Source organism: Scatophagus argus, chromosome 24 (genome assembly GCF_020382885.2).
Source record: "Scatophagus argus isolate fScaArg1 chromosome 24, fScaArg1.pri, whole genome shotgun sequence".
Classification (NCBI taxonomy): domain Eukaryota; kingdom Metazoa; phylum Chordata; class Actinopteri; family Scatophagidae; genus Scatophagus; species Scatophagus argus.
In genome coordinates, this window is record NC_058516.1 from 3,646,381 (window position 1) to 3,673,184 (window position 26,804).

At 44.0% G+C, this 26,804-nt stretch overlaps 2 protein-coding genes across 22 annotated transcripts in view; both read left to right on the forward strand.

Annotated features, from left to right (window-relative positions):
- Positions 1-549: 549 nt before the first annotated feature.
- LOC124055338 (microtubule-associated protein 2-like) lies at positions 550-12,568 on the forward strand. 4 transcript variants are annotated; one of them, XM_046382080.1, is made up of 12 exons: positions 550-3,409; positions 3,642-3,839; positions 3,994-4,131; positions 4,908-4,963; positions 5,864-6,049; positions 6,161-6,278; positions 6,513-6,563; positions 7,306-7,613; positions 10,528-10,620; positions 11,250-11,331; positions 11,992-12,104; positions 12,216-12,568. In XM_046382080.1, exons 1-12 carry the CDS (start codon positions 673-675, stop codon positions 12,423-12,425), a joined length of 4,290 nt encoding a protein of 1,429 aa, XP_046238036.1. In that variant the 5' UTR covers positions 550-672; the 3' UTR covers positions 12,426-12,568. The 4 variants fall into 4 exon arrangements, with proteins under 4 accessions (XP_046238036.1, XP_046238035.1, XP_046238037.1 ...); XM_046382079.1 differs by lacking the exon at positions 6,513-6,563 and adding an exon at positions 9,769-9,861; XM_046382081.1 differs by lacking the exon at positions 5,864-6,049 and adding an exon at positions 9,769-9,861.
- A 2,373-nt stretch (positions 12,569-14,941) lies between these two features.
- LOC124055640 (protein unc-80 homolog) overlaps positions 14,942-26,804 on the forward strand; it is a 37,138-nt gene continuing 25,275 nt past the window's right edge. For all 18 annotated transcript variants that reach the window (XM_046382616.1, XM_046382618.1, XM_046382624.1 and 15 more), the window contains exons 1-15: positions 14,942-15,171; positions 15,591-15,639; positions 16,009-16,165; positions 16,659-16,999; positions 17,439-17,562; positions 17,663-17,727; positions 17,994-18,136; positions 21,086-21,359; positions 21,440-21,574; positions 22,193-22,409; positions 22,965-23,105; positions 23,824-24,092; positions 24,447-24,788; positions 24,901-25,032; positions 25,507-25,654. In XM_046382616.1, the coding sequence (XP_046238572.1) occupies positions 15,080-15,171; positions 15,591-15,639; positions 16,009-16,165; positions 16,659-16,999; positions 17,439-17,562; positions 17,663-17,727; positions 17,994-18,136; positions 21,086-21,359; positions 21,440-21,574; positions 22,193-22,409; positions 22,965-23,105; positions 23,824-24,092; positions 24,447-24,788; positions 24,901-25,032; positions 25,507-25,654 (2,629 nt within the window). In that variant the 5' untranslated portion in view covers positions 14,942-15,079. The remainder of the gene's footprint in view (positions 15,172-15,590; positions 15,640-16,008; positions 16,166-16,658; positions 17,000-17,438; positions 17,563-17,662; positions 17,728-17,993; positions 18,137-21,085; positions 21,360-21,439; positions 21,575-22,192; positions 22,410-22,964; positions 23,106-23,823; positions 24,093-24,446; positions 24,789-24,900; positions 25,033-25,506; positions 25,655-26,804) is intronic.

Consider the following 26,804-nt stretch of genomic DNA (forward strand, 5'->3'; position numbering starts at 1 on the left):
GTCTACTGTATATCACTTGTTTTGAGTTTCGATGTCGTTTTCATTCCATCTCAAGGTGAAGGATAATTCTGTTTTCCTATTGTTATTAAAGAACACACTTTGGGCATTAGAATCCACCTTCATTGGACATGTATCATCATCCTTATCTGTAAGATCAATTGAATCAAGAATATATTTACTTAGCAGTTTTTCTCTAATCTCTGTATAGGTTCATTCACATCCACAGTAATCCTGTACTTGCATTACAGACTGTAATGACACCATTAATTTTATGTTAATCACATCAAACTAGTTTTCTTTAGAATCAGGATGACCATTTTTTGCCAATCTTTGTGTATTACAATAGGAATTCAATTTATTTGTGTACATTTATTTCTTTTCATCTAACATCATGCAACTCATCCCTTCATTCCAGTTCTGCACGCTATCTCAGGTGCTGTAAAACCCCCCTGTGCTGTGTTGCCTGCTACAAAATACACTGTGCTGTGTGTTTTGCTTGATGAACAGCTACTGTATCTATGTGCAGAAGGCTTCAGCTTGACTCTGTTGGCTAGCTTTTGTGCTTCAAGCAAAGCTTTTAGCTTATGTGACTCAGTACAAAGTTGTACAGTATCCTTCAAACTCACAGCCCAGCCAGAAGAATCTATCAGTGAGGCATCCTGCGAATCTGCTATGAAAGAAGATGAAACTCCAGTGGTACCGCTATGTCAGAAGCAGTTGGCAATTGAAAGAGCAACACCTCAAGGTGCAGATTTCTCCTCAACTGAACCTCCTGCTCCCTCTGTGACAGAGAAAGAGCTCTCTGAAACGTCCTCCATTGAACAGGGTAACCATGGCAGTAAGGATGTAGCAGAGGAGGCCACCATGAGCGGCCTGCTTGTAGAGTCCAAAGTAAAAGAAGCAAAACAACCTCTACATTCTGAGGAGTTAGAAAATCTTAAAGGGGAAGACAAAGAGGGAATCATCCTCATAAGCAAATCAGGAGTCCCTGTGGATGAAAACAAGGAAGAACCTGCAGCTGTTGGTGAGAAATATAAAGAGGGCCAAGGCAATGGCAGTGACATTAAACCGCATCAGGCACCAGCAAATGACATTCAAGAAGTGGACCAAATGCGAGAAACAGTCAAGTCAAGTCCAGAACCTGACACAACATTGAAAGCTACATCAGATATTGTTGCAGCTCACGATTTAGGACAGAAAACCTACTTTGAGACATCCGCAAAAAGCCAGGAAAAGGAGTTATCACAAACACAGAGCTATTACGAACTCAGCACAGCAGCAGGGGCAACGTTAAGTGGGGGAACTGAAAGCATTTTGCAGAAGCTTGAGGAACAGCAGGAGAGAAAACCCATAACATTTCCTGGTAAGATGTCATTAGAACAAAGGAGTCTCTCCCTAAACATTACTGTAGGATCTATGGCAGGACAGACAGTGACTGGAGAGAAGTCAACGTCCCTCTCTGGAAGATTATGTCCAATCAGTGGAAGCTTTGATGAATCTGAGGTTTACCCTTCAACACCATCTGTGGAGAGCCAACACCAGTTTCTTCCAGCTGTCTCCATTAGTACCACAGAATCGTCTGAAGATATCCCCACTAAAGTAGATACTCCTTTATCCTGTGATAAACACAACTCTAGATTTGAACATTCAGGCAACCTCTCGGAGATGTTGGACTTGGCTGGAGCCCTGCCTCGGCCATCATTAGAGAAGAGGGAGTTTGACCAAATGAGACGGAAGTCCATGCCCACCAATGTATCAGCTCTGGTGGGGAGTTCTTTGGCCAGGCTCGCCTTGGGAGATCAGCCCTCGAGAACGGTGGGAAGCGAAGCCCAGCTAGAGGAGCTGGGTTACTGTGTCTTCAGCGAGTACTCAGGCCCCATGCCTTCTCCTGCTGATGTACCCAGTCCTGGGGACTCTCCACACCAGCATTTCCCTTCTATAGCGAGTGAAGTTGAGGCGGAGCTTGGGGTCATGGAAGTTGAAGGTGTTCAAAAAGTAATTCAGCAACAAGACCATAAAGGAATTATTCCTGAAATCTCTCAAAAAACAACTCTTGAAAAGAAAGACATACCAGTAAAGACTAATCTAATTCTTGAAAAAGCTGTGACAAGTGGAGTAAAACCTGATCGCCTAAGACTCCCAATGACTTCTTCAAAAGACAGATTGACTGAGTTTCGTTTGGAGAGTGGCCTGCCTGGGGACATAAAGATCCAAGCAATCCCTGAGGTAGATGTTGAAAAAGATCCTTCCAGGGAGGCTTCTCCCATCCCGCCAGACAATTCCTTTACTTTCAATCTTGCAGAAACTGGAAGCAAGGCTCCCCCAACTCCAACCACACCCAAGTCCCCAGATGATACACCCTCAGAAACCCAAATCACTGAAGAGAAGGCAAGGAAAGATGTCTTACCAGAGAACACAGCAGAAAATGATCCAGAGGCTGAGAAGATTAGTTATAAACAGACAGAGTTAGACAAGGAAATGCAGAAATCTGAGCAGGGGGAATCAGAAGAAAGAAGTGATGAACAAGAACTGGCAGTAACTCAGTCAGAGAACACAGAAAAAAATGAGAAGAAGACTCAAAGTGAGTGTGGGACACCTGAAAGGATAGAAAAGCAAGAGACCTCAAAAGCTGTTCAGGATTCAAGCCCTGGAAAACCCTTAGATGAGAAAAATGTTCAAATCCAGGTACAGGAAGCGATTCTGGATAAATGCTCACCAAGGCCACACATATCCTCCCCAGTCATCATTATCCCTCAAGCACAAGTAGAGGAAGAAGCAGACGAAGAAGATGATATTGAGATTGCTGAAGAACCTGAAGAGATGATGGAGGAGGCTGAGGTACCCACCAAGACGGAGAATCTAATCATCGAAGCTAAGAAGGAAGAGCAAAAGAAAGAGCAGGTGATTCTGATGGTGGGTGATCAGATGTTGGAAGAAGATTCCAAGTCTGGAGCAGAAGAATGGACTCATAGTGCCCAAAACAGTGATGATGGGGAGCTTGCGACAGACAGTTCACATTTGTCACCGTGCTCTGATCATGAACAACCAGTTGAAGGTACCAAAGAAGAAAACATGGAAGAGGATAAAGTAGCAGAAGACATACAGATATGTTGGGATGAAGGGATAAAAGGGCAGGACAGGGTTGTAAAGGAAGACCAAACACGTGAGCAGGCAGTGGAGGAAGTTGGTTCTGACATGGTAGGTGGAAAGAAAGGCCAGAAAACAATGGACAAAGAGGATGAGGGGGAGGAGAGGATGGGTGAAAAGGAAGAGGAGAAAGACATAGAGATCGGTCAAGAGGTGGAAGAAACTTCTGATGTGCTCTGTCAGAGCAGTCAGGCAGCTAAGGATGAAACCACCATGGACGTCTCCCTCCTAGACACAGACAGTGGCTGGATGGACTCACAAGGTACCCAGAGCTTGTAAAATTAGTAGATTAATCACTTATAAAATTTATGACATATATGTTTTAAAATATATATATGTTCAATGCACATATATGTAATGTCAAAATCTTATGCCAAAATCTAGCTAACACCATGAAGCTTGTTGCTAGACAATCTGTCTGTCTTTTGAACTAAGCTGCCTAATTAGCTCAGACTTTGGAGAATTAGTCCTCTTTTAATTCCTCTCCACTACAGATGATGACAAAAGTATCATGACTGAGCATATCGAAGCCCTTCCTCGGACCCAGAGTCCGAGCAGTACACGTGTGGCGGACAGACCCGCTAAACGGGCCCCTGGCAGGGGAAGGGGCCGCCCTGGCGTCACTGAGACTAAAGTGTTCCGCAAAGTAACCAGTCACCATCCACCAAGAGAGGAGATGAAGAAGAAAAAAGGTTCCAATTCTGTATTCAAGAAGTACTGTCATGTACTTTGTTTATACCTTATCAATGTCACTTGTAACTCAGTGTTAAGCACAGATTTGCCTCTCTGCAGTACGTTTAGCCAAGGTATGCATGCTGGTATAATTCTGTCTCTCCTCTTTGCTAGTAGGAGTGAGGAGGGCTGACCAGAATAAGGTGTCAGCCCTTCAAAGTCGTTCTCCGTCTCGAAAGAGTGTAGCCAAAGCGGCAGCCAGACATCCTAGGCCTGCTCTGCTTCACGGCTCTGCTAGACGCAAGGCCACAGGTGAACACTCTTCACCAGGACTCGGTGCTGTGGATAGAGAGAGTGCAACCCAGTTTTTGTGAACAATGCCCCTTGTATTATATTTAGACTGGCTTCGAATTAACTGCACAGGGACATTCAATCAAATTCAAAGTCGGTATGATTTCGGCTTTCAATTGTTGCTGCAAACAATTAGAGATATTGAAAGTTTTGATGACTTTGCTCTTTCTCTCTATCGATGGCTCTTTGACAAATTAAGCAGATGCAATGTAGCTGGCAAACATCCTGTGCTGCTCACCCATATTTAAAACATCATGTTCGGTCTTTTTATGATCTCAACTGCTTTGTGTATGCATATATATTTTTATTGTATTTTTGGCCTCATAATCATGTTAATTTCTGCTCACTGATGCCATTGTGAACTGTGATTTAACATGCTGCTCCTCTGGTTTCTTTTAATGGTCATTTGTATGTATTTGCTGGAAGTGGCTGCATGTTGACAGATGAGTGTCCAGGCAGCTGGTGTGAAAGGGGTCTATCAATGTAAAGTTAAGAGTGACTAAAATGTTGTGATGTGATGCTTCATATGTGTGGAGGGTGTTTCACTGCTCTCTGTGATCTGGGTGTGTCTGCTGTTTGAGCAAATGCAGCAAACACCATTTTCTCTCAATAACGGTGTCATTTACGCGTGGACTATTCTGGAAGTTTATGTGTGCTTTGTGTGAAAATTCACACTCGCAAATGTCTCCCCTTGCTGGTTTGCACCAGTCATTACAACAGGACTCTTTTCTTTGCAGGTGTGGAAAGCCATCAGCCCCTCAGTGTGGCCCACCAGTCCAGGGAGAGGACCACTGTAAGTGCGACCAAATATGACCATCTGCAGTGCCTGTGATTGTCTTTTCAGCATATAAAGGAGAATGTAAAAGGTGTAGATAGTGTAGAATTGAATCTTTGTTCTGTTACACAGATTTTTCGTTTAATTAATTCCGTTTACTTGGATTATTCCAGATGGTTGTTTATTCATTAAACAACCATTCATTCATTATTCATTTAATTTTGTCACTGTACTGTATTGTCTCTCTGCATTGCATTATGTGGCTTGTATTTTGCGTGACAGACTCCATATTTTCCTCCTTTGGTTTCCATTTCTGCATGCCTGACAGTGACTGTCTTTTTATGTCTCTCTGCGTACACGTTCATTTTGTCTTGCATGCCTGCCTCTGTCCACCAGTCTCGACAGAGACAATCTGTGAGTATGGAAGTCAAATGAGAGTGGGCAGACTTAATTTTACTGTTTATTCAGCAACACTTGTAATGTGGAGTACAAGGGCACCTTCCTCTTCATTTTTCACCTTAAGCAACAACATTTTGTGCTTCTCACTCAGCGGCTGATGGTTTCATCTTTTCATTCAAGTGCATTTGTATTAAAACTCCATCATCCAAGGTTTTTCTCAAGAGAAAATCACTTATGTTGATGATTCAATTTCTTGATTCATAAATTAACTAAACTAGTTCTGCACTACTTAAACCTTAAGCTAGCAGCTTTGCTAAAAGAAAAAATAACAGGTGAAGATGTGAAATAACAAGACATACAGTATACTTGCATGTAGTCCTTTTAAATCATAAATACATACATTCCTTCTCCACTCCATCTCATCTCATTTCTTCCTTTTTCCATCTGTTTGTCACCTCTGCCTGCATCATCCTCACATCCTGCATGCTTTCCCTGCCTCTTGTCATGGCTTTGGTCCAGAGCCCCACGCGGGCTGTTCTGTTAAAGATGGCAGTTCAGCGCCGGGCGTCCGATCACCATCCTCCCCGGCCCGGCTCTGCCTGTAGCCTTAAACGGAGCCCCCTTGTTGAGGCGGAGCTCAGTGAGGTCCGCCCTTCCTCTGCATGTGCCCGCCAGTCCCCTCTGCCAAACAAATGGGCAGAGAAGGTAAAGTGAAAGGAAGGAAAGCAGGGGATTTATAGGCAGCAGGAACCGATGTCCATACATGCGCTTGAGCCTTTTTTACTGACTCCTCAGTGTGTGTGTGTGTTCACTCAGGAGAGAGCATACCGCAGTCCAGAGAAGAGGTCGTCCTTGCCCAGGCCCGCCAAATCCCTGACACGCCACATACCTGCTGCTGAGCAAGAGGACAACAGCACACCCTCCAGGCCAACCTGTAAGGATGAACACACTGTGCAATACAGGATATTCGAGCGAGTTTGCCTCTTAAATTTACTTTACAGCGACAGATTGCCTCTTGAAACTCTTGCACTTGACTCTCCCCAGTTACTTTTTTTTAAAAATCATTTTATTAAATTTTAACTCCCCAAACCTTGCACCTCCTGCCCTGCTTCTCTCTACTCCACCATCTCTTTTCCCTCCCTGTCCTTTTGCTTGTCCCATTCCAAAGCGTTCCAGTCCAGAGCGGACAGCAGGTCTGGAAGAGCCCCTGGTATGGCAGGTAGATCACCAGTTAGCTCCTGTTTGACCCATCACACACCTGTCATCAACATACGCCATCTATATGAGTGTAGTGGTCTTATTTTAGTTTGATAAGGACTTACATTCTGTACAGAAGTGAACATCATCCATTAATGAAACATTCATTCATTCATTCTTCTTGGTCGTACATTTTTCTGAAGGGTATGTGCAGGTTTCTAAAAGCCGATAGCTTAAACGGTTAAAGAACCTTCATTTTCCATCAGTATGTACATTGTGTTGACTTTGTCTTAGTCAAACCTGCAGTTACCTCATCGGAGGAACAGGTGGGATCCATGACAACAGACTGCTGCTTTTTTGCTCTCATTCAGGATGTTGTTGGCTAAAATCCTATTGGTCCTGCTGCAGTGTCCTAGCAACAAGCCGCCAGCGTTAAATGAATTCATGTGTGTGCTTTCCTGCTCATTATCAGACATTCTTGTTTGGCCTGGATTGTTTATCTTGTGGAAACAGAGCAAATTTGGTGCAACGATGACAGCTTTCATGTTAAGTTTTCTTATCACTGTCACTGTCATCCAAACAGGATGAAGGATCATACACTCCAATCCATCTAATGTTTTCATGTTTCTAATTTTGTCTTTCTCTCTTTTGCTATCTCGTACTTGTTCCCTTTTTCTCTTTGTCTCAGTGTGTCTGTCTCCAGGAAGGGTTTTCTTCCTTCTCCTTCACACTGTTATTCAGCAATATCTCTTCTTCTTCTCAAGGCACGGAATCGGCCCGTTCCCGATCAGTCCGCAGCGGCGCCTCCACCCCTGGCTCTGCCGTCACACCTGGCACACCCCCCAGCTACTCCTGCCGCACCCCTGGCTCACGTACCCCTGGTAGCCACACACCCAAGTCCTTCGCCGTCCTCCAGGAGAAGAAGGTGGCGGTGATCCGAACCCCGCCCAAGTCCCCTTCCTCCGCCCAAAGGCAGCTGAAGGTTCTCAATCAGCCCCTGCCTGACCTGAAGAATGTAAAGTCCAAAATAGGGTCCACTGCCAACCTGAAGCACCAGCCGAAAGGCGGGCAGGTAACCACGCAAACACGCTATTCAAGTGTGGATTCATGTATTATAAGGAATCTTTTTATCACACTAGCTGGAAATCTTCACAACGAACAGAAAGAGACAAACCTATTGCAATGTACAAAAACAGTCTTTTAAAAGGAGGAAGAAATCTTTGAAGACATGCAATAAAGTCTTTCAGGCTTTCAACTACAGTTACCGAATTCTGCCACAAGATGACAGTAAAGGACACATTTATAGTGTTCACCTTATAAAACATTTCATTTGTCTGAAAAAGGATAAGTAGTGAGTAGTTTTGTGATATCATCTCTCACTGTTTACTGTAAATTGAGGTAGACTGATACATTTATCATGCATCAAGATAAATTGTTTGTTTGTTATGTGTGATGTGTGATCACATATCGTGTTACGATATGTGATTCCACGACAAAGTTCAAACTATACAAAGACTTGTAACGGATTCTGTAAAAAGAAACATAAATTGTGAGTTTAAAGTGGTATTTTCTTTTGTCTGTGAGTTGTGGAAATGTCAAATAGTGCTCATCTTCACTCTCACTCACCGTCTGACCCGCCTCTAAACCTCTGCTGCCACTTCCTCTGACTGTCCTCTCCCTGTCTGCTGTCATCTCCATCATCAGCTGCCTGTGGCCTCCTCTCCTGACTTTCCCTTTGTCTTCCCTCTTCCTTACCTTTCTCAAATTTCTCCTCCTTGAAGAAGGACGCAAACCAGCTTCAGATGTACTAAACAAACCATATGTTCATCTCAGGAGCAGATTTAAGGCAGCTATTCTCTTAAGAATCCTCTGAAGGAGCAGTCAGTCTGCAGAATTGTTTGCCCTGGGGGTTTGCTTTCATCATCTGCGTGTAAGATTTTCCCTGTGGCTCTGAGTATTAATAATTGCAAGTGGAATTACTTATTGAGAAGTTGCATCAAGGACACAGAATGAAAATATTTCACCTTGCATTCTCCTCTTCATTTCATAGGTTCCAAAACGAAAATACTAGCTCCCTAAAAAGAGAGGTATAACAAATGTGCATTTGACTAATAGACTCATTTTTAATCACATGAGCAAGGCAATAGACAGTCTTAATGTTCCTGGAGCACTGCAGAGGTGACACTTTTCATTAAGCCCAGTGATGCATGGAGGAGGAGGTGTGAAATTGACATTTTTCCTAGCTCTTCGTTCCTCTTTGGGGAGAAATGTGACATGGGGGCAGAATTTTTTAGTGAAGCTGGGTGACGCACGACTTGGAGGAGCAGCACAGCAGGCTGTGTGGAGCATAGACTGGGGTTCTGTTGCTGCTCATGGAGTTGAGTTTTTTTTAAATAATCAGAATAAAGTATTTGTTTTAGTGGAGGTACATTGTCATTGGTTGACCTTGCAGGGGTCTGTGCTGCAGCAGCTGTGGAGGGGATGAGGTAGTAAGAACTGTGTGTTCATCGATATGTGTGTGTGTACAGGTGAGAGGATGAGCTGTCAAAAGAATCCAGGTCAGGTTGGTGTAGACCAGAGATGGAGGCTTGCTGCCAGGACTCTTGTGTGTTTCCCCTGAACCTCCTTCAGTTTTCTTTTCGTTCTCTTTCTTTGCTTTTTTGGCTCTTTGAACAACAGAGTGGGCATTTTTAAAATTCTTTTTTATTTTGCAAGACAACACAAACTGATGCACGAGCCAGAAATACTCTCACTGGCTGCATTAAACCCCCAAAACTTACTTTTTCACTTGTTGGTTTGTTTTCAGTGTTTAGGTAGAGGATTTGTAATATTCATCCATTATCTCTTGCTTTTCTACTTTTGTATCAGGCTAAAATGTATTCAGCTGAAAAAGGTTGATTAGTTTAATTTTGCCAGTGAGACTATTCCTGCCTCCAAAGTAGCTCTGAGAAACTTTTGCAGAACTAAGATTTACATTTTTAAAAGTGTGTCACCCACTGGTTTAATTTTTGCCGTCTATTTGGACAAACAAAGGGAAAAAAGGAATTGGACAAAGACACATAAAATCCCTCCTGAAATCATTTCTTCTATTCTCAGAGCTCTGTACATTGGCACAAATTGTAAATGCATGTTAAATTGTAAATGCATGTGAAAACACCTTGATCACTCACCTCACAAACAAGGCACATATAGTGTTTTCTTTTTGTTCAAATTCGATTTTGTTTTAGGTTCAGATTATGCAAGAGAAGCTGGACTTCCGTCATGTTCAGTCAAAGTGTGGCTCCAAGGATAATCTGAAGCACACGCCCAAAGGAGGCAATGTATGTACGCCTTTCTCTTCTCCTCTCCCTCATCTTTCTTTCTTTCTCTTTTCAGCTGGGGCTCATGTGGCTCTCTCTCATGCTGCTTTTATGTGTTCATCTGTCCACCCATGTGTTTGTCTGTCACTGGCAGAAAGGTTTGCTTCCACAGTGCAACAATTCTGTTTTACTTCTTTGTCGACAAAGAAGCAAAGTTCTCTTCCTCCCTCTTAGAAATGATATTTTTGGCTGTTAGTCTGCACCCTCTTTTCATTTATTGTCTTTACTACTGCAAATAGTGAGTGGATGTTGCACTTTGGTATTAAACTCTTTCAGATATGCAGCTCTGTTCAAACCAGGGACAAGTTCAAGACCCCATGGATTACAGCACTAAAAGTGCAGCTTCTGCTCTCTGATAAATGCATAAAAACTCCATCGATAAGAGGCTTCGGTTTGTATTCATTGGTTTAGATCAGCTACATCTCAAGGGCTCCGGCGGTCAAGTGAGTGCCGGCAGACTGATAGGTCATGGATTTAAAATTGGGACACTTTTACTGGATTACTTTTGGGCCAGAAAAGGGAGCCATTATTAAGCCCCCCTCCCACCCTCCCTCTCCATCCATCCAGTTTGAGAAGCCCTCAGTGTTTTGCTGTTTATTTTTATAAAAGTCACCCTGTCATTCCCAGGTCATGATTCCGAGTGTTAAGCTGGACTTTAGCCACGTTCAGGCTAAATGTGGCTCCATGGACAAAATCCAGTACACAGCAAGCGGAGGAAATGTGAGTCACACAAAGACATTCAAAAGCCTCTCACCAGTTTTCTCATTTTAACAAACCTATTCATTCAGTCATGAACGTGGATTTGGAGTTCTCTCATCTTTTACCAGCTGTGTTTTCAACTCCAGCATCTGCCAGCATTTTACAACCATAACATATTTAATATTTGTGTTAGGCACAGCGTACAGTATCTCTGCGTAGTGTAAACACATCTTTACAGCATGCGTTACTCTAATTCATATCACCCACGGACAATAAAGTTTAATTGAAGCACTTCCCTGTAGCGTCCCATAGTGCCCGTGTGGTGTGTTTGTTTGAAGTCGGAACTGTTGCTGCTTGCTTTCACGCTAACCTCTCTCCAGGGAGCCGACTTCGGCGTCTTTGCGTCTCTTGTGAAGATGAACGTCGATCGACTTATTCTGCCCTCGTCCACAGATTCATCTTGTGTCATCTCACAGCTGATTTAGACCTCCTCTCTCCAAACTCTCTCTTTTGCCACAAAATGTATTAACTTTCTCTTCACTGTATTTCACGTCTGTTTCTTTTTGTAGCTTTCATCCCTCCAAGAGGTTTGTAAAGCGTGTCATGCTCTTTGCTGGTATACATATGTGTTTTCTGCTGCTGCCCCGCAGGTCCAAATCCAGAGCAAGAAGGTCGACGTGAGCCACGTCACCTCCAAATGTGGCTCCATGTCAAACATCCACCACAGACCAGGTGCTGTGCAGTCTGAGCTGCAGTTTCTGTTTCATATGAAGGTTTACTTGTCAGGAAGTCTTTATCTTGCATCATAGCGTAACATATGGGAACTGAGATTAGATGTCGATGGTAAGAGGATAAAACACAACGAGAGATTATCTAACATCCTGTAGAGATTAATAACAAAACTTAGAAGCTCATTTAGTTGAGTTCAGCTTATTTTGCACATGCACAGCATCACAGCAACAGATGAAAATATTTCGATTTAATGTGAGGCTTGAGGATGTTTCACATTGCAATATGATTTTTCATGCAATAGTGATAGGATCTTATCATGTTTTGCATATTTCTGGTGCAAAACATTCATTTATAATAAAATTCTGACGCACATTCTGTGGTAAGGTGGGGTCATTTGGATATTATCACCTGCTTAAGATTTGCAAACCTGTGGAAAGTGGCCACCAGTGATTTGAACCTTATCATACAGCCTTGATATGATGGTGTATTGCAGAGTCAAGATGGTGAGCAGAAAAGCACAGTGTCATTCCTGTGCACTGCAGTGTGTAGTGTGAGATTCTTTGCCCTGAGTGAACGTCTCAGGAGAAGCGCTGGCCTGCAGGCGAGTGGTGCCCTGTGGGTTTGATGCTTTTCTTCTCCTTGTTGCTGTCCTGCTCCCAGGGGGAGGCAACGTGCGAATTGAGAATGTGAAGCTGGACTTTAAAGAGAAGGCCCATGCCAAAGTCGGCTCCCTGACCAATGCCACCCACACTCCCGGAGGAGGGAATATCATGGTAAAAAAGAAGCACACAAGTACACTATCCTGTGCATGCAGAGTGTGTGTCGTGGCATGTTTCTGCAACAATAAAGAACCTGACTGAAAGTCTTTCTTCCGCACCCCCCAGATCGAGAGCCACAAGCTGACGTTCCGGGAATCAGCCAAAGCCCGGGTGGATCATGGCGCAGAAATCATCGTCACCCACTCCCCTGGGGTCGAGACAGGAGGCACGTCCCCACGCCTGTCCTCCGCTGGCAGCGTCAACCTCCTGGAGTCGCCTCAACTGTCCACGCTGGCCCAGGATGTCACCGCCGCCCTGGCCAAGCAGGGCTTATAAGCGGGCTGCCTCCTCTTTGGATACCCTCAAATAAATCCACAACTCCTCTTGCCATCAATCTCATTCACCACTCATCTAGTGTTCTCCCAAGGTCCTTCACTGCATTGTGACCCCCCCCCCCTCCATTCACATACACACGCACACACACGCACACACACACACACGCACACACACACACAGACACACACAGACACACGCTTGATCCCACAAGTTCTACAGTTGTAGTTGATTGACTGTCTCGTCTGTCAGCAGCCCTTTCAGCCCCTCCAGCCGGATTTTATAAACTGAATTCGAGGATTATTCTTCATTCACGCCCAGCCACTCTTCGTATTTCATTCATTTGCTCATTTTAGGTCACTCATGGACTTTTGTGTTTTTGTTTTAGATAGGCCAAATGCTAAAGTTTGAGTGGATGTTTGTCTAAGAAGGCATTGACGGTTTTAGGATTGTATAGAATTTTTTTGTGTGTGTAAAGCATCACATTTCACTTGTATGGGGCTGAAGGTGAAACTCATGCATAATGTCCATTCAGAATTTATATGGTACCGAATGCAAGATATAACTGCTAGATACTAGTCTTTAAAGATACAACTGTGCGAGAGACTAAAGTTACAGAAACATGGCGTCTAACTGTACCTGCAAAAGAATTGTTGAGCATGTCTGCAAAAAATGTGACTTTTTTTAGTCAAAGGACATGAACTTTTGTTTGTTTGTTGGTTGGTTTTAAAACTTATGATTTCCTGATATGTGCTGAAATTGTTGGTTGGACAACTTGTGTTCTCTTGTTTTGTTATCTTTTTATATATGTCACTGTAGTGGAAGTTGTTCCAGTTTTGTACGTTTCTTGTGGCTGCACTGGCTTATTAGCACTTAAATGTGGATAACCATTGCAGCTGAGCCAAGCGCTAAAGGCTAGCTTTCCAATAGAGTTCTCTCTCTGTCTCTCTCTCTCTCCTTGGTTGGCAAACCAATGGGCTGCTCTTTTTGTTTGTTTTACCTACCTTAGCTCTGTGATTTTATTAGGCTGCAACAATGCTGTTATGCTGGCATGGCAAATAACTGACAAATAAATTAGATCTACTCGGAGGAATCTTAAACCCTTCAGTGTGAGTGTAAATGGCCAGGATGCATTCTTGTGCCCAAACTTCTTTCTGGGTTGTTTAGTTTGTTTGAAAAGTGGAAAGGACGAAGCTTTATATGAAAACATTCCAACGAAAGAGCAGCTACTTGGCCCGTTTGTGCGACCGAACGGGGAAACTTCACAGGAAACGGAAGCTGAAGCGACAGAGAAATGAAGAATGGGGAGTAACCCTCAACTTACAGCTGTTAGAATTCATGAAGAAAAAGAATAAAAAAGAAAACTGTTCTAGCATATTCTCTACTCACCATTGTGAAACTCCTCTGACCCTCCTCCTCTTCCTCCACCCGCCGATGTCAGTTACCCCTGCAGTGTTTTTCTGTGCTTCCTATACCTTCCACCTCCCCCTCCTTTTTGCCTGTGTAAGTGTATTTAAAAGACCATGTAGATGTGTGCACACTTTTCCGATGTTTGAGACGTACTGATGACAAATGCTCCCACAGGGTGACGACAACAGAAATAAAGAAAATGAAAACTGGTTCACTCGAGTTTCTCGTGAATGAATATTGCTGTGCCTGGTGTGTAAACTGTTAAATCTGTGATAAAAATAAGTTATGTCCCAGGATGCTCACTGCAGTTCTCCTAGTATGTCTTTTAGATTTACCCTAATACTTTTATTGTGAAAAATACATGTAATGAAGACAAGTGTTTTTTTAGGAATTGCTGTGGTTATTATTCTTCATAATTAGTTAACAAGAGGCAGCACTGATACTAAAATCCAAATCCATGGCCCTGTCTGTGCTTCAGGCAGACTATTCAAGCAGCTCAAATGGCTGTTGTGGACATAATAGAAAATACAGGAGTAAATATTATCAGGATTCATTCTGCCTGGTGATTATTTACTTCATGCTGCTTTTCTTTTTAATTATGATTGCATCCTTAGTTGTGTCATACAGCTTATGACAGTGTTGCATTGTGCGTCTTCCCCCACTCAAAGTGTATTATTTATTTTGTCTTTTACAAGCCATCACCTTCTGGGTTATCAAACAACCTGTTGATATTCAAATGGCGGACTGTCCCTCGTGTATCTGCACCATCCGGATGCAAATCATAGCCTTTATTTTCTTCATTTATTTTTGCTGTAGTTTGTGATTCAGTTACGCGCTGCGTTTCTGTGTCATTTCATCTGAGGACGCGCAAAACAGACAAGGGCTGACAAGGAAAACATCTGGCCCGGCTGCACCCTGCGTCTTTAAGCTCCGCCGCAGATAAATTAGCACGCCGATCAAAACTGTCGCTGTCCGGTGAGGGAGGTGCTGAAATCAGAGCGCTACACCCCCCCACCCCCTTCTCTCTCTCGCTTTCTCTCTCTCTCTCTCTCGCTTTCTCTCTCTCTCTCTCTCTCTCTCTCTCTCTCTGTTGCCGCCGTCCGACCAACACTTGCAGCCATTTTACGCAGGACGAACCCAATCATGTCGTGAGCGGAGCTCGTTGGTCACCTGGGCAGAGCCAGCAGCCGCCGCGCGTCCGGGCGGCCGCACACAGGCGGGCGGGCAAGCAGGCAGGTCCGGCAAAAATGGTGAAGAGGAAAAGCCTGGACGACAACGAGCCGGAGTGCGGGAAAGGAATACCGTTCCCCATCCAGACCTTCTTATGGAGGCAAACCAGGTTAGTGTGTGCTTCACTGGGAATTGATAACAGGTGTTTGTCATAGCCGAAAATGAGGAAGATCGAGGATTTAACAGCTCCGCGTCAAAGCTGCATGACACACGAAAACGCGCCTGCTTTTCTATCCTAATATGCTTCAAAATGCATGTATTACATCATTATGGATCAAGCCGTGAATGGGTAACCGTGGCACTGAGCGTGTCACTGGTTTCACTGAATGATTTAAATGGAGGAAGGTGTGCGATGTGTTTTTCTGCAAGATGTGAACCGTGAATGGACGCAGACTGCATGATGTCACACCTGTAAAATTTACACAGAAAGTGGGCTAAAGAAAGATAAGCTGCAGTGAAATGACTGCTCATGTTTGGACAAAATGCTATGCACAGAACCCAGATTTATCATTTTAATCTATTTTTCAGTGCATTTCTGCGGCCAAAGTTGGGAAAACAGTATGAAGCATCTTGTGTGGTAAGTTATTTCATAATGCATGTGTGTGATTGGGGGGGGGGGGGGGGGGGGGGGGGGGGGCGATAATCGCTTCCTGGTAATCTGTTTTTACCTCAATGCACCTGCAAATCTAGTGGGCTCTTGATTTTACATTTAGCAAATTAGTTTTTCCCCTTGCTTCCTCCTATTACCCTGGAGCCAGACCTTTGGAAACTCATATCCATAATGACTTTTTTTTCCAGATCCCTTTGGATCTAAACAGAGCTGCCACTGTCTCTCCCACAGGCATTGGCTTGCTTGGGGCAATGTGGGACATTTAGATAGTCAAAGAAAGAGGCTTTAGTTCCTGGCTGATGTCTCTTTTCTCCTTCTCTCTGGCTGCCTCCCCAGTCCTTTGAGCGGGTGCTGGTGGAGAATAAGCTCCACGGGCTGTCACCGGCCCTGTCAGAGGCCATCCAGAGCATCTCCCGCTGGGAGCTCGTCCAGGCGGCCCTGCCTCATGTGCTCCACTGCACCTCCATCCTGCTGTCTAACAGGAACAAGCTGGGTGAGGACATAGAGGAAACACATTACCACAGCTTTAGGCACTGAGCTGACAGGCTTGTCTGCGTTGTCCTCATTCAACAAAACACTAAACTTATGTTCTTTCAGTCGCAGGACAACGTTACCTTACAGAACATTGCAATTCTGGATTATCGGAATCAGAGAAGAAAATAATTAAAAAATTGTTCGAATGAGATCTATCACTTTTCTTGATCATGGACATACTGAGATGTATAGACAAAAGCACTGATAATGAGAAAAAAAAAGTGTCTTGGCCTTACTGTCAACATTATACATTTATTATTATTTCATTATGGATTAAAATCTATATTGCTGTTGATTACTGTTGGTTCAAGGTAAAAAATCTTCACAAAAGAGAAAAATAACCAGAACTTCAGTTATACAGTACCAAGATGCACTAAAGTAATTCATTCCTCCCATTCATCACCTCACTAAGCAGCACTCAACATTAACCCCTGACCTCTGACCTCCCACAGGCCACCAGGACAAGCTGGGCGTGGCAGAGACTAAGCTGCTCCACACGCTGCACTGGATGCTGCTGGAGGCTGCCCAGGAGTGCAACCATGAGCCCAGCCTGGGCCACGGCTGGTCCGCGGGCAGCAGCAGCAGTGCCTTCCTGCAGCCGGTGGGAAACCAGGGATCGTCCCCGGGGGCTCCCGGCTCTTGCTCTGGCTCTGCGCTTGGAGGGTCTGGGCCCCAGCACAGTGGTTCCCTGCTGGAAGAGGATGAGCACACTCGTACCAAGCTGTTCCACAAGAGTATGGCCACAGTGGAGCTGTTTGTGTTCCTGTTTGCACCGCTTATTCACCGGATAAAGGTGTGTACCTGGTGAAACACGTGTGTACAGCCTTGTAATGGTGTCTCATAAGAGTAAAACAACTTATAGCATTATCATCAACTGTGCAGTTTTAGTCTTTAGGCAAATATATTTGTATATATTTGTGCATTTTGAAAGATTTTAGTAACAGTATCAAATCTTCCAGGTTATTGATCCGTATGTAAGAGTCAGGTCACAATACTCTTGAGACTGCACTGTGTTTCCCAGCTGACCAATAAATTACTGCATCTTGTAAGTAATCATGTCATAACAGCAGTATACTTTGAAAGGCTCCAACAACGTGATCTATTTCAGGTCATTCAGCTTGTTTAGTATGTCTCACAAGTTGCTAGATGACAATGGATTGAGGAGAAGAAGGCATAAATGTGCAAATCTGCTTCCTCTGAAATTAACATGATAAATATGTCACTTTCTTTAGGAGTCGGACCTGACCTTCCGATTGGCAAGCGGTCTGGTAATATGGCAGCCAATGTGGGAGCACAGGCAGCCTGACATCCCTGCCTTTACTGCACTCATCAAACCCGTCAGAAACATTGTGACAGGTGAAGAAAGAAATCCTTACTTGCAGCCATATGGACTTTTCAAACTCAGTCTATCTTTTTCATAATTAACATATGTAATCTGCTATGGCTGTCTCAACAGCGAAGCGGAACTCCCCAGTCAACAACCAGTGCAGCCCCTGTGGATCTGGCAACCCGGGTCCCATGGTGAGTGAGAGTTTTTAGCTCACATCTTGTCAGATTTTGCTCTCCCATGTCGATTGAACATGTTCAGGCAAGAGGCTTCTTCCCCTCCCCCCTTTCGACATCCCCTCTGAGTCTGGCTGCTCATATTCATTAGCACCAGCCATGTGGGAGCATTAGCTGGGGTCACGACTTATACCTCACTCCAACCTCACAGCCTTTAATTATCAGGAGCTGTCTGTGTCTGTTTGTCTGCAGTATCTGTCCATCTCTCTCCCCCCCGCCCACAGGGCTTCCAGGTGGTTTGCGAGGCAGCCCAATCGGATTCCTCCTCCCCCACGGCTGGAGAGCAGAGCTGTCGTCGTGGCAACTCAATAGAGAAAGGTGGCCCTTCCCAACAAGCCCCACCAGTCAAAGGCCCTTCCAAGAAAAAGTGAGTGTTGTTAATCAACGTAACCTTCAGAAGTGGTCAGATGGGAAGCATTTGGTCACATGTGCGTCATTGATTTTTTGATTTGCTCAAGCGTCATGCCCACTCAGGCTCACTGTTAAGCAGGAAGAGGTTAGAAGTGTCATAACAGGAAATACAACAAGGCCACATGATAAACCCCAGGGGTTTCAGCATCCACACCGTCTTTTCTTCTAAGCATGTACTCACATCTATGGAAGTGCTTTATTATTCAGTTTGGTGTCATATTTCTCACACAGGTTTATCCCAAAGACTTGATGCAGAATTTGGTGTCAGCTATCTTGACCTTAGATTCAGAGAAAAATTATTGTATCAGGAAAAGAAATGGGATAAACAAGTCACAAAAGCATACACAGATGATGTAGCCAAGAAGCCAGTTGTGTGCTGAAGCAGTGCAGAAGTGATTTATAGATGACCCGCACTGATACAGGGCTGGTGCCATCATCTTGTTGATGGCTAAACATTTATCCCTGCGGCGGCGTCTGTCGAACACACTGCACAGCACAGCACAGCACAGCACAGCACAGCACAGCACAGCACAGCACAGCACAGCACAGCACAGCTCTCTCCACTAGCTTGTGAGAGCTAGCGTTTATGAATAGCTCCTCCTTCCCCTGTGTAATGTGTTGCTCAAAGCAGTGCTATCTCTTCAGTCGGCACACACTCACACACACACAGATATACAGAGCCTTGCTTGAGCATTAGATCCATTTGACATGTTCCCACATAACCAGAGTAATTACGCTGAAGTAATGTGCTACATGTCTAATGCTGGCACTGTCCCTGGCATGGCATGACATGACCCGGCTTGATTTGGTCTGCTCACGGCAAGCCTTCACCTCCAGACTAAAGCTCAATCTGTGCTTGTTTTGGCAGAAAACTGTAATTGATAGTCTGTTTTTTTTTTCTTTGCTCCCGGAAGTTTTGTTTATTGAAAAAAAAAAAACGTTGAAAAGAAATTATGAATCATATGACATCTAATAGCTCTGATAGCTCAGCTCAGTTTTCCTTAAAGTGCGTGAATGTTACCATGTTACCGGAAGACACAAATATATTCCAAATAAACACGTCAAAACATTTGCATTCTGTGGGCGGTTTGTGTTAAGTTTATCATGGCCAATTTATCATCATCCTGAATCACCCAACCGGTGGGCTGAGAAAGGGATGTGGGAGAAGGAGAGGGAGCAGAGAGGTTGATAAGCCATCCATTGCTCATCTCAACTTGTTCCGACAGCAAAAAGTGACAGCCAGCAACTGACTGCAAATCAAAATAAGCCCAAATCCCCCTCCCTCAAACTAGTTATATCCTCATACAGCCAAAACCAAAGGGTTTTCGAACTGTCACGTGTTAATGCAGGAAGGAAGAGATTTAGCCCCATTCTTTCAAAGCACACACTCAACAATGACAGATTAATTGGTTTCTTTAGAGTGCTGGTGGTGGGAATTTGGAGCTTAGAAGCTCTGGCACTAGGACATAAGGGAGAAACGTGGGCAGAATGTAAATTAGACATACAGAGATAGAGAGAGAGAAAACTTTGACATTTGGGGGTGGAGATAAGGAGGTAATTTCACGCTTTCAAGTGGCTGGATTTCTCCCGTATGAATCCACACAGGGACGGGGGCTGTACCAGAAGATCTCAAACCAAGAATCTAATCAAAATATGAATCCACATCCCTGAATCCTCTGAATCCCCCCCCCCAACAGCTAAGTATTTGTATCTCATCCTCTTGTGCCCACAACTCAGCAGATAAAATCATTTCCGCCATCAGCTCCTGTGATTAATGCAGCTTACTCATCCTGTGGCGCCGCATTTTGAGCACTGCCGATGCTGAGGCAGTTTCCATGGCAACCGCATCTCTCCTGTACCGCATGGAGTCGGAGGGCTGGCTGTCGTCACTCGGTCTCCGTGGCAACCTGACACAACAGCAGCAGGCAGTGTGTGTGTGTGTGTGTGTGTGTGTGTGTGTGTGTGTGCGTGCGCGCCCGCTGGCGAGACAGTGGAACATGATACGGCCTCCCTCTGCTGTCCGCTCTCAAAGTGATTCATGTAGATATCGACCATCTCTTCCTTCTCCATTTATTACAACGGTCAAGATGAAATGCCTCCCTCTGCCTCTCTCTCTCTCTCTCTCTCTCTCTCTCTCTCTCTCTCTCCTTCTTTCGTGGTATCAATATGTTTCTCTACAGTGTGGGGCGCTTTATACGCTCTACAGCTCGCCAACCGCTGACCTTCATTCCAGCTTATTTATAGTGGACTCACGTAGGCTCGGGCTCCCTCTCTCCCCACTGCTGTCCCAATGATACTGGAGGGGGGCTCTGCCCTTGTTTACCACCCTCCTTTGATGCATTATTAATGAAGCAGTGTGGTGGGAGTTGATGACAGGATAATATTGCAGGAAGGGCTGTGATATACTGTACCTGTTGTGTAGGTAATTAGGTGTGTAACAGTGCTGGACAGGCTCAAATCGCATGCAAACTCACAGATATTTGTGGCATGTTTTCATGATTTATAAATGATGATGAAACAATAAAAGTTACATTTAAATTCCCTGCTTTCCTTCATTAAGATTATTCAGTGAAACTTTCACACCCTCCATTTACAGGATTATTTTTAGAATTAGGTTAGCTTACTATAATTTGTTTTTTTCTTTTCCTCATTTTCAAATTGGGACAAAGATATTTCAAAGTGATGCAAACAAGAGGTGTCACACAGACGGACTCACTGGGGTGCACCTGTGGCTGTTTAATTATGTACATTTGTTCATATTTTGGAAATCCTGCATCACTGAAAAATTCATGTTGCATTAACTATAAGCAGTTTTGCAGTGTGCACACAATAATCAACTGGATTACATTTTTTTTTAAAAAAAGCTTCTTGCCTTTAAAAGCCATGTTGCTTCCCATTTTTCAAGGACTTCAGCCCCTGCCGGTCTGCCAGCCTCGCTGGCCCAGCGGGCACGTTATGCCACTTACTTTGACGTGGCTGTGCTGCGCTGCCTACTGCAGCCACACTGGACGGAGGAGGGTGTGCACTGGGCCTTGATGTACTACCTGCAGCGGCTGAGACAGATCCTGGAGGAGAGACCTGAACGCGCCCCGGAACCTTTGGTCACACCTCTGCCGCGACCACGCAGCAGCTCCATGGTGGCTGCCACGCCTTCACTGGTCAACACCCACAAGACTCAGGTACTGACACCGGACTCATGTCCAAATGTCCATGCTGCGCCGACCATTACGTTGACAGCCTTCTCTGCTGTGTTTTACAGGATCTGAGTCTGAAATGCAATGAAGAGGGAAAATCTCTCAGCACAGAGACGTTTGCTAAAGTGTCTCTGACCAACCTCCGTCGACAGGCGGTCCCAGACCTCGCCTCTGACCTGGGCATGAACATCTTCAAAAAGGTTGGAGCCTGATATGCAGACGGGGCACATCTATCTATCTATCTATCTATCTATCTATCTTCTATCTATCTATCTATCTATCTATCTGTCTATCTAAGAAGAATCAGCTTCATTGGCAGTATATATATTTTACATACACACTGAATTTTTCCTCTGCATTTAACCCATCCTTTGTTGAACAAACATGTGTATAGCACACAAATATCTATATATGTATATGTATATATGTATATTTCATTTTATAAATCACATATCTAATTAAGATACATCCTATTCATTCATAAATTATAATCTATATTAAATTAAATTACACAAAAAAAAGTACTGCAGTACCTCATCCTCACCACAGGATTGGAGATTGAAGAAACTTTACATTTTGAACCCTAAACGCAATGACATAGAGATTAATCGTCTTATTTTTTGGTAAATGACCATGATCTAAGTGGAATAATGTCCTTTTAGGTACTATAATTAATGGATTGCGCCGGGCTTCGGATGGTTCTGGCATTGAGGTCGTCCCTAATACCTGAAAATGGACACTTCGAAATATCTATTAAATGGAAAAAATTGAGATATTGTTGCCTGTTACAGTATTACAACATTTTCTTTATACTTCAGTTTAAAAACCGACGTGAGGACCGTGAGAGGAAGGGCTCCATCCCCTTTCATCACACTGGGAAGAAGCGTCAGCGCCGCATGGGTGTTCCTTTCCTGCTCCATGAAGACCATCTGGATGTCTCGCCTACCCGCAGCACCTTCTCCTTCGGAAGCTTCTCCGGTCTGGGTGATGATCGACGGGCTCTGGACCGCGGAGGATGGCAGGCCACCATCATGGGTAAGCAGCAGTGCTGTTTATAATGAGAATATACTGCATGTCACTAGTTACTTCCTCTCGCCTAAAGCTCCCATTTGGTGAGTCAGAGGATTCTGTCTGGATGTGGCTGTCAGCTAGTGAAGTAGGTCAGTCCATTAAGATTGGTATTCCTTATTAGCTCTCACCGAGAAGTGTGATTAAAATTCGCTCAAGGCACAAAGACATTTCATATTATTATTATCCAGAGTTAGTGGCTCCTTTTCTTGAACCCACTACCCCCTTTCACCCCACTGTTATGTATCCACTCAGTTTAGCTGCAACTTCAGATTAGCTCCTTTCACAGAAAGAAAGCTTCTAAAAGATGCAAGAAAAAAATACACTTCTGTCATAGCTCTCATACAGTATAATTACATCAAATCTGCTGTTTTATCCTGCAGTTGAAGTTTTAGCACAATATGTTTTAAAGTTTTTTTCCAGTTGCCTTTGAAATTGGTTTAAATAGAAGTTTATCGTTTTCTGTGTGCATTCAGGTCCGCACATGTGTGTGATTCAGCCTGATATATCTATCCGTTCCAGGCAAATTCACACGGAGGGGCAGCACTGATACGGCTGCAGACGCCGACAGCCTGAGTGCCAAACACTCTCACTCCCACCACTCTCTGCTCAGAGACATGCCTGACCATTCCAACAGCCACAGCGATAACACCGTCAAAGAGGGTAAGCAGAAAGCAGAGCAGTGGTCCGGATTCGATCGTAGACCATGATCAGCCGCGAGTAAGGAAATTAAATCCTAAAATAAGGCTGAAATCAGTAAAAGCTGAAATGCCAAATAGTAGCACACTTACAGGAATTTTATTTGTTAATGAACAGAGGCAGAACAGCGAACAGATGAGAAACAAAAACGTAAAGCCAGCATACTACAGTGGTCAACGTCAATTCCAAAAAGACAGAAAATGGTCTGTGCAGCTCTGGGAGAGGCTGGCAAAGTGCAAGAATAAAATCAGACATGCAGTTTTTTCTGAAAATACACAAATTCAAACTACAATTATATTGCAGTCCATCAGCTACAACAAATGCCAGATGCTGCCAGCTCCACCAAGACCTGCTGAGCACAGCAGAAGTAGGACAGAGTTATATAACAGTAATATTCCTGTGACAATGCTAATTTACATACAAATAAAATGGCTTAACACTCTGCTGCTCTGCACTGCATCACATGCAAGCTACCAGGTTGAACAAAAGTTAATTGTAGAGGAGCTGATCCTGACATCATACATGAGCAGTAGGGCAGAATAAAAATGTGCATGAATTTGCAATATTTAAATTATACAAACAACCTGAGGATTTATTATGTTTATTTTATACTGTAGCCACAACATATGACAGCATTTATCCAACTACACTTTCCTTCACTGCCTCTCCGTACCATCCACAGTTCGTTCTCAAATTTCCACCATCACTATGGCGGCATTCAACACCACAGTGGCGTCCTTCAACGTTGGCTATGCCGACTTCTTCACCGAGCACATGAAGAAACTCTGCAATCCTGTCGCTGTTCCTGAGATCCCCGTGGAGCCTCTGGCCTGTGCCAACCTGCCGCGCAGCTTCACCGACTCCTGCATCAACTACTCCTTTCTGGAGGAAGGGGAGAACATCGAGGGGACTAATAACTTTGTGCTCAAGAACGGCATGCTGGACCTCACTGTGAGTGTTGGCTCATTCAGCAAAACCTGCAATAAATGATCCCTGAGGGCAAATACAGTTAGTGGAAGTTATTGGCCTTCTGCTGCTCTGCGAAAACAACAATACCAGGGGGGAATATAAACTGAATTTGATGCTTTCTTTTTTCCATCTTGGTCTTGGTCCTGCAAACCATCGAAAATATCAAATTTGCTGCTTTCTTAATACAAATTAATAATGATCCAACTAGCTACCTTTCTCTCTTTCATATTATTTTGAATTTCATGGATTTATGCTTGCACAGGTTGGACAAAACAAGCAACTTCAGTGCATTGCGTTGGCTTTTGGGAATTTAACCTTAACTCCCTTGTATTACAGGCTGTCTTGCGGGCTCTCTATGCCGTCCTCAGCCATGACATCAGCTCCAGGATCTGCGACGTTGCCCTCAACATCATCGACTGTCTGCTGCAGCTGGGTGTGGTTCCTGGCATGGGCAAGAAACTCTCCAAGCCTGACAACAAGGAGAACCAGGAGGCACGAGCCAAAGACCCAACCAGTCAGGGCCTCGGTGGAGGCGCCCAGGGAGGTGGGGCGGTGCCCGGGGCAGGAACAGGTGGAGGAGGAGATGGAGGCAGTGGTGGAGGAGGAGGGGGGAGCGGTGGAGGGAGTGGGCAGGGGAGCAAGGATGATGTGAAGAATAACAAGGATAATGACAAAAAGGTGCGTTCTGACTGTGTGTTGAGAGGTGGGTCAGTTAAAAACTTGGCAGGTATCTAAATATATGCACATAAAACTTCTGTGTGTTCATGTTTGTGTCCTTCACCATGAGCAGGAAGAGGGCTCCAGCTTCAGCACACACCGTCTGGCTCTGACCATGCTGATAAAGATAGTCAAGTCGCTGGGCTGTGCTTACGGCTGTGGCGAGGGACACAGAGGACTCTCTGGAGATCGCCTCAGGATGCAGGTCAGACTCTTTCCTCTGCCTTATCTGACCCTGCTGTGTGCATGTGAGCAGTTTCTGCAAATCAGAACAGTTTGTGAAGCCTGACATTTATTCATTTTCTATTAATTATTAATGGTGTTGCTCCTTTGGTGTGATAAAAGTTTCATGAAACTGAAATGAATCCTGCAAAAGAGTTTCTAACTTCATTGACAAACAGCTGCAGATCTCTTTCAGTGCCGATCAATATTTTTTATTATTAGATTAAGTTGTGTAGGAGAAATAAAATCTGGCATAAGCTGTTCAGCTGCTATTTTTCATGAGAATCAATGAAAAGTGATAAAAATAGCACATCCTGCAAAGAAAGCCACATCATCACTCCCCGATTTATTTCTGAAACAAAGCAGGCCACCTTCCACAGCGTTACTTCATGTGAATATTTCATTATGCATGATGACTTTTTTTGTAATATATTCTGTTCCAATTCTTTCCTTTCAGGCCCAGAACTGCCTGACCAGCCTTTACAAGCTGGACAAGGTGCAGTTTCGACAAACCATGCGCGAGTACGTCAACAAAGATTCTCTCAACAACATTGTGGACTTCCTGCATGCACTGCTGGGCTTCTGCATGGAGCCTATTACTGACAGTGAGTATGTGGTGTGAGTGGGACCAGTTGAAGATCTCGACGCACACAAAATATGCATATGCCCTGAGAAATAGGGTGCATCAGGGTTTGACTGGCATTGGTTTTGAATGCTGATACAGTCTAGTTTACATGTGACTGATTCTGCAAAATTCAATACAGTTGGGCTGCAACTAATGAGTATTATTATATTATTGATTAGTCTGGCGATTATTTTTCTGAATTAAATGATTAATCGTTTAGTCTACAAAATGTCAGAAAAAGTAAACAAGTCTACAGCCATGCTAGGAGCTCTATGAGGATGTATTTAGGCACAGCAATGCTTTGAGGTGAATATAAAATCAGTATACTTACATACTAACAACAACAATGCTTCATTTGCTAAATTTGCTTCATTTCAGTTAAATCAATCAGAGTGATCAAAAGTGTCGATTATAGATGTCTCGACAATAGACCAAAGTGGAAGATGTACCGACCACCTGACATTGCTACGCCTGGAGCCTCACTGCTAGCTTGGCTAAAAATTGCAGTTTCTTAGAACTCAAATGTGATGACTCATTTCTTGTTTTCACTGAACAGTACAAAAGCCAAAGATAGCCCAGTCTTATTCCCAGGCTGTCAAATACTGCTTTTCTGTTGCGTCCTGCAGCATCTATCCCAGATACCCAAGGGGCCAAAGTTGATCTTCTGCAATGTCCTGTTTTGCTCCCGCAAGGGATAGATTTTGGGCATTCGGCTTTAAATTAGCTTCAGTGTACATGTCAGTGTGTGTTAATATGACATGATCAGAGCAACCGTACAGAATGACATAGTTTACAAAGCGATCGACCTCAGTCGTGAAGCCAAACACTGACGCACACCCAGCATTGGTATCTGATGACCTGGGATGAGAACATGCTGAAGATATTCAATTGACGGTGATGTGAAGCAGAGAAATGCATCAATCTTCACATTTAAGAAGCTGGAAGCAGTGAATGTTTGACATTTTTCTTGACAAGTGACTTCAATAATTAATCATTTTCCACAATAGTTGTCGACTGAGTAACTGTACTACTATACTCTTGCAACCGTTCAAATCTATATCACATTCCAACATTTAATGTGGATGCTGCATTACAGAGAGATATAAAATAAAAAGGTCTGAATTTCTCAC